This window comes from Amblyraja radiata, chromosome 12 (genome assembly GCF_010909765.2).
Source record: "Amblyraja radiata isolate CabotCenter1 chromosome 12, sAmbRad1.1.pri, whole genome shotgun sequence".
Classification (NCBI taxonomy): domain Eukaryota; kingdom Metazoa; phylum Chordata; class Chondrichthyes; order Rajiformes; family Rajidae; genus Amblyraja; species Amblyraja radiata.
This window is the reverse complement of record NC_045967.1, coordinates 33,092,810-33,107,360: the sequence shown is the minus strand read 5'-3', so window position 1 is coordinate 33,107,360 and position 14,551 is coordinate 33,092,810. Positions and strand designations below refer to the sequence as shown.

The 14,551-nt window shown below is 43.7% G+C and overlaps 1 protein-coding gene across 4 annotated transcripts in view; it reads right to left on the bottom strand.

The window, feature by feature from the left end:
- Nucleotides 1-14,551, bottom strand: part of drp2 (dystrophin related protein 2) — a 104,438-nt gene that overhangs the window by 37,573 nt on the left and 52,314 nt on the right. For all 4 annotated transcript variants that reach the window (XM_033030423.1, XM_033030421.1, XM_033030420.1 and 1 more), the window contains 3 exons: nt 8,090-8,151; nt 3,164-3,238; nt 2,174-2,375 (listed from right to left, as the gene is read on the bottom strand). In XM_033030423.1, coding sequence (XP_032886314.1) covers nt 2,174-2,375; nt 3,164-3,238; nt 8,090-8,151 — 339 coding nt within the window. The remainder of the gene's footprint in view (nt 1-2,173; nt 2,376-3,163; nt 3,239-8,089; nt 8,152-14,551) is intronic.

Genomic DNA, 14,551 nt, shown 5'->3' with positions numbered 1-14,551 from the left:
CCATGGAGGGCAATTGGGCTTCACTCACTGATTTCTGGATACTTAGGGAGTAACGGAATATGAGGATAGTACTGAAAATGATAGTGAGAGAGATCAGCCATTATCTTGAAGAGTGGTAGAGCAGATGCTGAAGACCTAGTCCTGCTCCTATTCCTTATTTTCTTATGTTATCCCATCCCTCCCTAGCAGAGGTACTACACAGTCTTCAATGTCTTCCCACCATTCATAAGCCACACCACAGGCTTCATCTGGACTATAATTTCTGGTCATCTTGACTGGCCTTGGAATTGAGTACAGAGCACACATTTTCATTAATGAAGGTTTAGTTTAGTTTAGAGATATGGCACGGAAACAGGCCCTTCCAAGTCCGCACCGACCAGCGATTTCCGCAAGCTAACTCTATCCGTCACACACGAGGAACAATTTACATTTATACCAAGCCAATTAACCTACAAACCTGTATGTCTTTGGAGTGTGGGAGGAAACCGAAGAGGAGAAAACCCACGTAAGTCATGAGGAGAACATACAAACTCCATATCGACAGCACACTTTGTCAGGATCGAACCTGGGTCTCTGGTGCTGTAAGGCACCAAATCTACAGCTGCACCACCGTGCTGCCTTTATCCATCTTGGTGTGTGACAAAAGTTCACCTTGCCCATCTAACACATGCGTTTCGATGCAATCTAATTTTTCTGGTTCTTATCTCTATTTATCTTATACTTTGTTGCCGTTTTTGTCCCTTGGCTAAAATTGAAAAGTTGTGAGAGGAAGTCGTTTTCATTCCAAGTCAAGACTTCACTCCAGTCAGGTGTAGCATGATTAATTTATGAAGTAATGCTGATTCTGCACCGCATCATCAGATGAGGCACAGAGCTGCACAGAACCAAGCTATTTCTGGACTTGTTTTCCACAAACCAGAACTTCAAAACAATTCCTGTTATATCGTTTCAATCCTCAAAAGTAGCACTTACTCTATGCCAGTCACTTGGTAAATATGCCATCGCTGGGCCTCTTTACCAAATTAATAACCAATTATAGACAAATTTCAGAGTAAAGTTGGAACTATTGGAAATTGAATTGAGACACTCAAAACTTGCCATGTGTTATTCTTAGTGCAGCTGAAGGGATCCTTAAGCCTATCATTTTTGGCTGGTATCCATTGTGAAGGGCAGCATGTCAGCTACCCGAATTAACAAGCAAGTCAGCGCTGGGAGTAACTTGCACTTTACCAAACAAGAGTGCGGCACGGTGGCGTAGCGGTCTAGTTGCTGCCTTACAGTGCCAGACACCCAGGTTTGATTCTGACTAGGGGTGCTATCTGCGTGGAGTGCGTATGTTCTCTCCATGACCCCATGGATTTTCTCTGGGAGGTTTGGTTTTCTCGCTCACTCCAAAGACCTGCAGGTTTGTAGGTGAATGTGTGTGTAGGATAGTGTTAGTGTACGGGGACCGCTGGTCCATTCGGACTTGGTGGGCTGACGGGCCTGTTTCTGCGCTATATCTCGAAACTTAAACTAAACTAAACTTAGCACTGGCTTCCTTCGCTGGTGCGCGGCTGAGTAGTAGCACTGTTTCCCACACTACTGCCTCTGGCTGCAGCTGCTCTTGCGCTGCACATGCAGGTTTTTCACGGTGTGCAGTGATGCAGCAGGAGTGTTCCTGGTTTTGGGCAGCTGAGACGTAATCACAGCAGTTCCATAGGAATGAGTGGGAGAAAGACAATGCCAGAGGGGAAAGATAAGCGGAACGTAAAAAAAAAATGTGAGTTATTTTTAATGTTCTGGTTGTTCTTAAGCCTGTTAATAAAAAGAGTATATTCGTTTAAGTGTTTGGACATATCCCAAATGTTGCTGATTGACAGAAAGAAAAGTATTTGGAAGATTTAAGAACTGTTAGGTGTTGTTGGTGTCGAGGTGTTTGGTGAGTGCAGTAGTTGAACTGTGTTAATTCAGCTTCCACTCTGTTGTCTACCTCAAGATGCACCTGGGGCCCAGACAGGAATAAGCAACATGACACAGGCATTGGGGCGAGTCATTTTAGGGCAACAGAAGATCTGTCCCAGTATTTTACATTTACCATCAGCATATAATGCCAACAATGTGATGTGCTGTATTCTGCGCTCAACCTTCATAAGGAGTACATGGTATGAACGGAGGTACAATTTAAACCTACGTGTCGTAAACATTGAGGAGCCAGTTCAGACACATGTCCACAGAAAGAGGCACGTTTACAATGATCCCACGCTCGTGCTCGAGGTGATCGTACATCGCGGTGAGGCACTGGATAATTTCCAGAACCTCGATTGTCTGGTTGCTCTGCTGGAGTTTGTATTGACTGAAGATATCCGAGGCACTGTTTATGCTTAACAGGTCCACTAATGCAGAATAAAGTAAAGAGAGGAAAGAAAACAACATATTCTATTAATGCAATATTCTTACTTTCAAGATATAAGTCATCCCGTTAGAAGGAATTAATCAGAGGCATTTAGTTCTGGAATTTTATTGAGTTAGCATGCCTTTTGTCTTTTGAATTAATTGCTCTGCTCTTTTATAATCTCTATAGGGTATTCATAGATAACCTAGAGAGAGTGGTTGTAAAAGTAAGACATTAGATTGTAGTGCAGCTAAAAAGGAAAATTCCATCACTCATCTTAGTATTTCATGGAATAGTTCTTCACCAGATGCCCCAAAAAGTCAATCGAAGTGAAAACAGGCTGTGAAATAAAATGCTGGTATGTGACAAACTCCTCACTTTGACACTGACAAGAAACAATGAATGCTTGTGGCCATCAAGTTTTCATCTGCTCTCAATGGGCACCGAACAAGCCCCATTGTCTGACCAAACAAGAGCCCAGTGCTATATATGTTGGCGGTGTCAGAATGTCCCTGCATTGTGGCCTTGAGTTCCAAATATGGGCTATTCTGGTCAAGACTGAAAACTGGACAAAGTTATAAATTAGATGGGTGGGGTCAATTCAAAGATTGTGGGGGAGGGGGCTTAGAAATGCCATGACAAAGCAGGTTGTGAATTAAATTCAATTTAATTTTATCGTCTCAATATGGTTTCAATAAATTATAGACATGACTCCATGGCAACTGGAAACGTATGTAGTTCCTGTCAACAAAGAAAGCCGAGGCATTGAAATGACCCAGATGTACTTACAGCGAAGTGCCTTCTGCACACGCCTCAGCTTCATGGCAGTCCTATAAGCTGAGAATTTGATGTTATTCAGAGCAGCTAGAAGGAAATTGGAAAAGAAAAAGATATGCATCAACATACCTCTGAGAGGGGAAATGAATTGATATCGTTCAAAGACAAATCTGTTTATACTATCTTTAAATACTGAGATTTGTGTTGCATCTGATCATGGATAGGAACGTTTTAGAGGGATATGGACCATATGCAGGCAAATGGGACTAGCTTAGATGGGGCATCCTGGCTAGGCCTCAGCTCACCGATATGCGCTTGGATCCTGAACTTTCTCACGGAGCGACCGCAGGCAGTGAGACTGGGCCCGCACCTGTCCTCCACCATCACCCTGAGCACCGGCACACCACAGGGTTGTGTACTAAGCCCCATGCTCTACTCCCTCTTCACTCACGACTGTGTCCCTGCATTCGACACCAACACCATCGTGAAGTTTGCAGACGACACAACAGTGATTGGGCTGATCACCAACGGTGATGAAACAAAATACAGAGCGGAGGTGCAGAACCTGGCGGACTGGTGCGCCAATAACAACTTGGCACTAAACACCTCCAAGACCAAGGAGCTGATTATTGACTTCAGGAGGTCCCATTCTGGAGAATACGCCCCAATCTCCATTTATGGGGAAAGTGTGGAGAGAGTGTCCAGCTTTAAGTTTCTGGGCACTCACATTTCAGAAGACCTCACATGGTCCACAAACACCGCCGCGCTGGTCAAGAAGGCACAGCAACGACTGTTCTTCCTGAGGACATTAAAAAAGACTGGTCTGCCCCAACAGCTGCTGACAACGTTCTACCGCTGCACCACAGAGAGCATACTAACGTATGGCATCTCTGTGTGGTATCTCAGCTGCACGGAGGCGGAGAGGAGAGCTCTTCAGCGCGTCGTCAACAGAGCGCAGAGGATCATCGGGACAGAGCTACCAGCCTTGGAGGGCATCTACCACACGCAGTGCCTCAGGAAGGCCCTCAGCATCCATAAGGACTCATCACACCCCTGCCACGGTCTGTTTCAACTACTTCCCTCCGGCAGACGTTACAAGGCCTTCTACGCCCGAACCTCCAGACTCAGGAACAGTTTCATCCCAAGAGCTATAGCGGCTCTGAACCGGCCCTAATGAGTGCCCCCCCACCCACCCCCTTTGGACAGTCTCCCTCAGATGGTCACGTCAATCAATTCAGCTTGTTTATTTATGTATTGTATTTATTTACCTTTCTTGTACATCAGTGGAGCTGCACACTAAATCTCGTTGCACTGACGTGCAATGACAATAAAAGATATATTATTATTATTATTATTACATTGACAAATTGGGCCAAAAGGCCTTTTCCCATGCTGTATGACTATGAGTCGCTATGACTCCATTGAGAACTGAATGAGTAACAATTCGAACTTTATATATGGAACATGGTTTGACTTCAGATCTCCACTATCTCTATTCCTATCATAAATGGTTCTCATCACTTCTAGTTCTCTCCCAGGGAAATGCAATGGACCAAACTAGATCCATTGCAGACTCCTTGTAAACTTACACCCATGATAAACTTCTATCAATATATAGTCACCATCACTAACATTAAAACATCCAACACCACAACTTTGGTCTTCACCATTGCCTCTGATGCTGAAACTTTCACCTCTGCTGCTGTTACCCATAGACCCGACCATTCCAATGCTCTCCTGCCAATTACTGTAATTCACCTAAAGGAATTTGAAAGCTTTGTCCTAACTCACACTATCTTGTCTATCCATCATCTCTGTCTTTGGCTTCTGGTTAAGCTGCAGCTATATTTAAAATCCTCATGCATGTCTTCAATCTCTTAATGGTCTCCTCCCTAACTATGTGTAATCTCTTCTGGCCCTATAACTCTACAATATATCGGGTCTCTTCTATTTTGAACACCACACCATTAAATCAGAACCAAATATGGCTGCTGTCTCTCCTCTGTAAAGACTCTTTTGAAAACCAAGGTTTTAGTCATTGACGAGTGTGGGCCAGGTTATTTGACCCACAGACAGCAGCCATGGAAACAGTTGATTTTACAACTTTCCGCCCACTGGTAAAACCTGTCCCTCATCAGTTCCTCACCAAGCACTGGGAGCACAATCTTCTAGTTGGTGCATCCGTGGGTGACTTCCCCTTTCATCAATATGGGCATCACTGAGACTTCTCAGTGCTCTGGCATTGCTAAGTGGTGAATGACTGACTGAGACCCAGGAATGAATGGAGTAACTGAATCAGTCTGAAACTCTGGTATGGGGTGTGAGGGTCGTTTGGGATCAGAGGTATTTGGAATGAGATCTGGAGTTTGGGATGTGGTCTTTACTATTTCCCAGGCAGAAAACTATTGATGAGAAGCATTTATGATAGGAACCAGAGACAGTGGCGATCTGAAGACAAACTGTTTTCCATATATAAAGTTGGAAGTAATTTTACTCATTCAGTTCTGAATAGAGTCATATAGAGTCATATCTATATAATTAAAACTCAAATCTTGACCACTTCCTGTTTGCACTGCATATTGATGTTAGAAAAAACGCTACCACTCACGGCTGTGATTTTTGGCCATCTTTCTCAGAGTCCCCCTCCGCTGCGCAGGACAGGAGGATTTCTCCCATCGATGAAAAATAAAAGACTAATTATGTTTTAAAAATGTTGAGATTCTCTCTTCTGTCAATCACACCATGAAGGCCACGCCCCTTCTGGTGGGAGGGGGAGGGACTATAAAACCCGGAAGTGTGGCTGTGCCTCAGTCACTGCAGGATGGGGGGGCGAGAGGTCAGTCTGAGGTGTGAATAACACTGAACACATGTCTACTAAACTATGAGTGGTTTTACTGACCTGTCAGTGCCCTTAATGTGGTTTGAAAATGTGGTTTGAAAATGCAAAAGTGGTTTTGGTTTGAAAATGCAAAAGTGGTTTTGGTTTGAAAATGCAAAAGAGGTTTTGTTTTGAAAATGCAAAAGTGGTTTTGATTTGAAAATGCAAAAGTGGTTTGGTTTGAAAGTGGTGTGTCTTATTGAAAAGTGGTGTGCCTTATTGAAAAGTGATGTGCCTTCTATATAATTAAAGTCTAATCTTGACCACTTCCTGTATGCGCTGTATATTGATTTTAGAAAAAACGCTACCACGTACGGCTGTAATTTTTGGCCATCTTACTCAGAGTCCCCCTGCGCTCATCAGGTGCCGAGGATTTTTCCCATCCATGAAAAATAAAAGAGTTATTAGTGTTTAAAAATGTTGAGATTCTCTCAATCCCGCCATAAAGGCCATGCCCCTTCCGGGGGGAGGGACCATAAAACCCAGAAGTGTGGGCATGGCTCAGTCTCTGCAAGATGGGGGAGGGAGAGGTCACAACTCTGTCTTTGGTGGCCTTGCACCCTGCTTGAAATGGTATGAAACTGCAGTTGAAATTTGGTGGCCTTGCACCCACTTGAAATGGCATGAAACTGCACTTAGATTTGGTGGCCTTGCACCCTGCTGGAAGTGGCATGAAACTGCACTTGAATTTGGTGGCCTTGAATCCTGCTTAAAGTGGCATGAAACTGCACTTGAATTTGGTGGCCTTGTACCCTGCTTGAAGTGGCAGGAAACTGCACTTGAATTTGGTGGCCTTGCTCCCTGCTTGAAATGGCAGGAAACGACACTTGTATTTGGTGGCCTTGCACCCTGCTTGAAGTAGCAGGAAACTGCACTTGAATTTAGTGGCCTTGCCCCCTGCTTGAAGTGGCAGGAAACTGCACTTGAATTTGCTGGCCTTGCACCCTGCTTGAAGTGGCAGAAAACTGCACTTGAATTTGGTGGCCTTGCACCCTGCTTGAAGTGGCAGGAAACTGCACTTGAATTTGGTGGCCTTGCACCCTGCTTGAAGTGGTAGGAAACTGCACTTGAATTTGGTGGCCTTGCACCCTGCTTGAAATGGTAGGAAACTGCATTTAGTGGCCTTGCACCGTGCTTGAAATGGAATTTCAAGATATAGCCGTGAATCAACTGCCAGCCCACCAGCCGTGAGTGAGCTGCCAGCACACCAGGCTTGAGTGACTGAATCTCAAACTGGATTCAGCCGAAGAATCCATTCGGCCCACAATAGAGCTAGTAGGGACATTGTGAGCATGAAAAAAAGGCCATTCTCTCCAAATCATCTATGCCTATCAAGATAACCCATCTAAGCTAGATGCATTTAGTATTGTGATTGAAATATATGTTGAGATTTATGTGGCAGTGGGAAGAGAGTGATGCATTTTTAAAGTAGGCTGGGAAATTAATTCTTGCAAAACATTTTTTTTGGATATACCATTCCTCTCAGGCGGCTGACATGGAAATCACATGGGAGGCCTAATCATTACCTACAAAGCGAGCTCAGAGGCCAGTCATGTTATTTTCCTGTGTACCGACAATGAACGAGAGGGGTGAGGTTAGATGGGGACTCGGTTGGGGGTTAAGCTAGCCCCTGGTAAACTGCAAGCAGAACACCGTGTAGCTGTAAACCATCAGCGGCATCCAATGGTGGGCATCCATTGAGATGATCGAGCCCAATAACTACTTTTTTGGCTAGAGGTTAAATTTTGCTTGTGATGGACCTAGGCATGTCTTATTAAAAGTATGCTATAACTAGAAGCAATTCTTGTTGTTGTAACCATACATAAACGTATTGAATGATTCAGTGTTATATTTCCACTAGGGAGTAATGAGAAAAGGAAATGGATTTTGAAAATCATACCGCACCAGTAGATATCTGTAACCATCAGCTACAGCGATGAGCAGTTTATTTACATTTTTATTTATCACAAAGATTTTCAACCAATGTTAGATTCACAGAATGTTAATGGACTGTTCTGGAAAATCAGTGATAACATTGAAGATTGTGTCGGAAGTCTTACCCAGTGACAGGTACAATTCAGTCATCTTTGGGTGATCCCAGCATGTGGTCTGTCCCTGGTGACTGCAATGAGAGAGCAAACATTAACATATGCTGACTTTTAAAATCTGTACACATCTCAGAAACATAAAGTAAAAGTAAATTATTACTGCGATTTTCTATTGTGTATAGGGTGTATGAAGTGAAAAACGTGTTTTTGGCTTGGACGAACAATAGTTATTTTTCACAAGGATGACAATAATTCACCTTCAGTTGCAACGCATGCCGATCACATTCAGATGATGCTGCAGAATAAATATATTCTGATGAGTTGTTGATCATTAACCTACAGGAATTCCACTACTAAAGGCCTAGTCCCACTGTAAGAAAGACACAAAAGGATGGAGTAACTCAGCAGGTCAGGCAGCATCTCTGTAGAACATGGATGTGAAGTCTTGGGTCGGGACTCTTCTTCAGACTCTTTCCACTCAGCCTGGTTCTACTCTTTTAGTTTTCCTCCAGTGTCCCAAAGATGCTGCCTAACTATGGAGTATTTGTCCCGGAATACTTGCCAGATGAGTATTTTTCGCCAATGAATGATTGTCAATAGTTTTTGTTCCCTGCAGGATGTATCATAGTCAACATCACATGAATCTTCCTCAGGTTAGGCGGAGGCTCACTTGGGAGTTCAGCTGGTCCTCTAGTAAACAGCAAGCTGGGCACAATGCAGCTGCAAACTATCAGACATGCACAATACACCCCAATGGCAGAACAATCCTCCCAAGCCCAAAGGCATCATGGCCAAATGCAATGCGCCATGGTGGCCTAGATCAGATAACTTGGAAGCTAACTTACACAGGCAATTTGAAACATTTGATACAGAGTGTTGGCATATACATCACTTGGCAATTGGAAGAGGTGTACAACAGGTACCTGATCCAATGATACCCATTCTATCGCCACTAAAATATAAAACGGGGGGGGGGGGGGGGGGGGGGAGGAAGGAGGGATGAGTTGATGGTTTAGGGTGGTAGTTGGGTTGGGGGTCAGTAATTGGTGGGGCAGTGGCAGGGAGAATTTAATTCAACATATCACACTATATGGGCTAAAGGCTACTTGTACTTAGAAGAGTACATTTTCTGACTAAATCAGAAATTAAATAATGAAATCATGTCCTGATACTACTATCTAATGCTAGATATTGATCACTGTACAGGTCCTGGGCAATGGCTGCAGGCTCTAGTATTGTAGGAAGCATCAGAAGCTGACAAAAACTCATGAATTAAAGTACAATATGTGCATACATCCCTGAAAAAAAAATCATCCACAATTTCTCCCCTGATCCTCATTCTCACTCATTTGCATGCAAATTACTTTTACAACTGGAATAAGATAGTTTACCATGAAAACCCAGCACTAACACAGCACCAGGTCAGCTCTCATTTTGCATGCTTTGTGAGCCTGACATTTTAATGAGGTTCAGAATTCTAGATTAATCTTTATCTCTGCTCTAATGTCAATTTTGGAACAGGCTTTCTGGTGAAAAAATAAAATTAATAGGGAAACTGTGACATTTTAAAAAGTGTGATCTTGAAAACGTGTAATCTCTAATTTGGCAACGTGTAATCTCCAACAAATGGTTACTACCCTGTACTATGTGAAATAGTTTTAAAAATAAGCTTGAAGACGCTGAGCAGGTTCATCCACAGCGGAAAAAGTTAAAAAAAAAGTATTTCATAGGTTGGACGTTCCTGCTGTATCTTTCCAACATTTCCTATTTTTATTTCTGATTTACAGATTTTCTTTTCATTATCCCAGTGCAAGCGAATCTCTAACTGAGAGTGAAGTAAATTCTTCATGATGGTCCACTTCGGCAGAGTGCCAAGAATCATACATTATTCAGCATATAAAGGAGTAATGGGCCGGTCTCACAGGCGATTTTTCAGGCGACTGTCAAGATGCCAGCAGTCGCCTGAAAAACTGGCAACTCGAACGGCGACTGTCAGAGTGGAACACACACACACACACACACACACACACACACACACACACACACACACACACACACACACACACACACACACACACACACACACACACACACACACACACACACACACACACACACCTTCCTTCACCAGCTCGTTATGCAGGCGGGAGATAGGGCAAGAGGGGGGAGCGCTGTCTGAGTGAAATTCACACGGTGCAAAGCCAAGGTGATACAGACACACACCGCGATGAACAGGAAGGTTGGCGCTGTAATTAAGACGGCTAAAGCACAGTGTCCTTTAAAAGAGGGGGAGGAGAGGGGGGGAGAAGGAGTGGAGACAACTTCTAAGACGCCAGAAATACACGGCTGTGAAGCTCGGCGGACATTAACATTACCGGTCGGTTATCCTTGGTTCTGCAAACTACTGCTTACGTTTTTTTTCCCCAATGAGTCACTGAAATTCACCGGTCAGCACCGACTACAACCTACGAGAACCTTTGAGAACCTTCAACCTCCTGGCAACCCACTAGGACCTCCTGGCGACCCACCTACAGCTCGAGAATTCTTGCTACTATCCATGGTGGCTTCATTCTAGTCGCCGCTAATTTTTCAACATGTTGAATAATTCTCGGCGACCATAATGAGGCCACGACTAGTTCCCAGAATGCGGGAACTCCTCACGACCATGAAGGCGACTCCCCGGCAACCACCCGCAAACATGTGGCGACCATGTGGCGACTGCATATTCTCCTGCAGTCGCCTAAAATGTCGCCTAAGTGGGGCAGGCCCATTAAGGAAAGATCTCTAAAGTTTATCAGGGAGTTGTAGATCAGTAAACTGAGAACAAGGGCAACTCAAAAAGCAGCAGACAAAGTCTTTAACAGGGGACTTTGTCGTATGTGACTTTTAACATTCAATTGGTTCAATCTGCAGTTGTAGATTGGTTTATGCATGACAACCAATCATAATAGGTTAGCATCACTAACCCCACCTTACTGTATCATTTATATTAACACCTACTTCCTACACTGCTCAGTTCTGGAAGCAGCCAAGATGCTCTGACAACTAACAATCTACTGTACTGCTATAGTTTGCATATCGATTAAAGATGATCTTGGATTACATGTCGTGTGAATCTCTTGTTTACAGCAGTGATACAAACATATTCACAAATTCAGCATTAGTGAGACTTTAACCTGCTATGTTTTGTACCGTCTGTCTCAGCCATATGTTATTTTACAGATAGCTCACCAATAATGATAATATATTCCATCTGTGCAATAATATTATCTACCCTGCCTTTCATTAACCAACCAGTGAAAATGCACATGGACAAAGTAGAGCAGTCCCCATGTGCTAGTGGAATAATTGATGTTATTCTAGGATGAAAGGTCGCACACTCATTATTTATTCATTCATGGCATGTGCAAGTAACTAAAAGTGCAGATATTTCTTGACCATTCCAGGTCTCTGAGAAATAAGAAGACAATCAAAAATCAACTACATTGGTGGATTTGGAGTCACACATGAGCTAGACCAGGAGATGATGGCAGATTCCCTTCCCTGGAGGATATCAGTGGATCATATGGCTTGTAGTGATAATCCAGTAATTTCACAGTTCAGCTTTATGAAAAAAAAAATTTAAATTTAAATTCCTCAGGTACCACATTAAGATTGCAAGTCATGAACTGCTAGCCAAGGAACTATCAAGCTAAACTTCCCTCTTCACAAACAAAAGCAAACCTTGACCCCACTGCTCTTTACCTCATTTGCAATCTCACTTTCTCTCTGAAGTCTTGATGGACACCCAGGTCTCGCTGTACCTCCCCCTTACCTAACCTAACCCCATTGAGATAATAATCTGCCCCTTGTTTTGCCGCCAAAGTGGATAACCTCACATTTATCTATATTATACTGCATCTGCCACTACCCTCTTCAAGAAAATCCCCCAAATATTGTATTAAAATATTTTAATAATTCATAATGAGTTCGAAGATAAGTGCGCAGGAACTATTTTGTCCCATATAGATCCTATTATTGGTGAACTAATGGAATATTTTGTGGTTTGGGCTATGGAAAGGTGAGCCATTCGCCGTAGAAACTCAAGCCTCTGACCTGGTCTTGTAGCCATTTTGGGCAGTCACATATATTCAAGAGTCAAGAGTCAAGAGTGTTTTATTGTCATATGTCCCAGATAGAACGAAGAAATTCTTACTTACAACGTGTAAACTATAGGTGACTGAAAGCTGTGCAGTTATGTGCTATTCTGCACTTTCCCAATAACACGTCAACCTGGTTCTTCATCCCACATTGACTCCAAGTGAAGCAAAGACGATTTAAAAATTAACACTCTTTTCAAATATCCCAATGAGCGCACTGGGTTTTACTCAAAGCTAAAGGTACTGCTCTAACTTTGACAAATGTATCTTCTAATTTGGACACCATGTCAAAGGCTACTCTGATTCCAACCATCGTGGTCTTCACTCTGGAATTCTTGACCCCTCTACCTTACTGTCACCTTTAAGATGCTCAAGAAAATATACTTTTTGGAGCAAACATAGAATACCCAACCTTCTTATTGGAAGGGTTGATAAATCTTCTTATATGGTGAAGTTTCAAACTTTGTAGGTTGCATTGATATGAAAGGCCTCAGAAGACTTTGCTGCATTAAAGATGTTGTAAAGTACAGGACATTGGTGTCACTGCACATGGTTTAATCTGGCTCATCGTTTACTCTTCTAAATTCTGTTGGTTAGAATCAGTATGTTCACAATCCTCACTGTCCTATTTAATCACATTTGGTCCCATTTTGTTTTAATTAACTTTAATCTGTTGTGAACCATTGGATGAATAAGGAGCCAAATGAAAATTTGCCAGATACCATGTAGAAAAAATAAACTGCGTGCAACATGCCCATTCTGCAGCACATCGCAGCAGTTTTGTATCTGCTCTAGAACATCTCAAAATCCACGACTATTGAAATGTATATGTCTTCCTATTTTTCAACCCTTCCAACAAGAAGGATTTAGTAGCATTCTTCCATGGGAAGGGGTCCTCGCCCCCCCCCCCCCAGTGATGACCCCTTCTCCCGTCTCTAATGGACCCCCTCCTCTTGGACCCCCCCCTCATGGCCATCTACCGGCTTTAGACCTTTTTATTTGAAACTGCCGGCGGGACATCAACCGCTTCATCTTCTCCACTCCCCTGTCTCACTCTAACCTCTCCCCCCCTGAACGTACAGCCCTCCACTCACTTCCACTGTAACAACCCAGACTGGGTGATCAAACCTGCCGACAAGGGAGGTGCCGTGGTAGTCTGGCGCGCTGATCTCTACAAGGCTGAGGCCACGCGCCAACTCTCAGACACCTCCTCCTACTTATCCTTGGACCTTGACTCCACAGACGAGCACCAGGCCATTATCTCTAGCACCATCACTGACTTCACCAACTCCGGCTTCCTACCTCCCCAAGCCTCCAACCTCATCGTTCCCCAGACCCGCACGGCCCGATTTTACCTTCTCCCCAAAGTCCACAAACCTGACTGTCCTGGCAGACCCATTGTTTCTGCCTGTTCGTGTCCCAACGAACTTATTTCCACATACCTCGAATCCACTAATCCCCCCTGGTTAAATCCCTCCCTATCTATATTCAAGACAACTCACAGGCTGCCCGTCATCTCCAGAAATTCCGTTCTCTAGGCACCCATTCCCTCATCTTCACCATGGACGTCCAGTCATTCTACACCTTAATCCCCCACCAGGATGGTCTCAAAGCTCTCCGTTTCTTCCTCGACCAGAGAACCAACCAATACTGATACTCTCCTCTGCCTAGCGGAGCTGGTCCTTACCCTTAATAATTTCTCGTTTGACTCCTCCCATTTCCTCCAAATACAAGGCGTAGCTATGGGCACGCGCATGGGCCCTAGTTATGCCTGCCTAGTTATGCATACCAAGGGTATGTCAAACATTCCTTGTTCGAGACGTACCAGGACCCCATCCCCGAACTCTACCTCCGCTACTCATGGAGGTAGAGATATCTCTCTCACCCCTCTCTCCTCACCCCTCTCTCCCCATTCCCTATTCTCCTCACCCTCTCTCCTCATCCCTCTCTCCTCACCCCTCCCTCATCACCTCTCTCTCCTCACCCCTCTCTCCTCACCCCTTTCCCCATCTCCTCCCTCTCTCCCTCCACCCATTCTCATTTTATTTAATCTTGCACCATTCCTTGAATGCAAGGTGCCATTAGTTTTATCTTTTGCTTTAATGCAGGGAATGCTTCCACTTTTATTCAGAGAGAAGCTATCACTCCCCGAATATTAGTATCCATTTAATGTTGCTTTCTGCACGAACAATTATCACTTCATTGGTATGGGGTAGAAAAGCAATTATTCAAACGTTTGATATGCAATTTGGCTTCGTAAGGGAGGATGTTTTTTTTAAAAAACATATACTTTTTCAGGATCTGAATATCGCTGGCAATGGCTGCCATCTCTAAT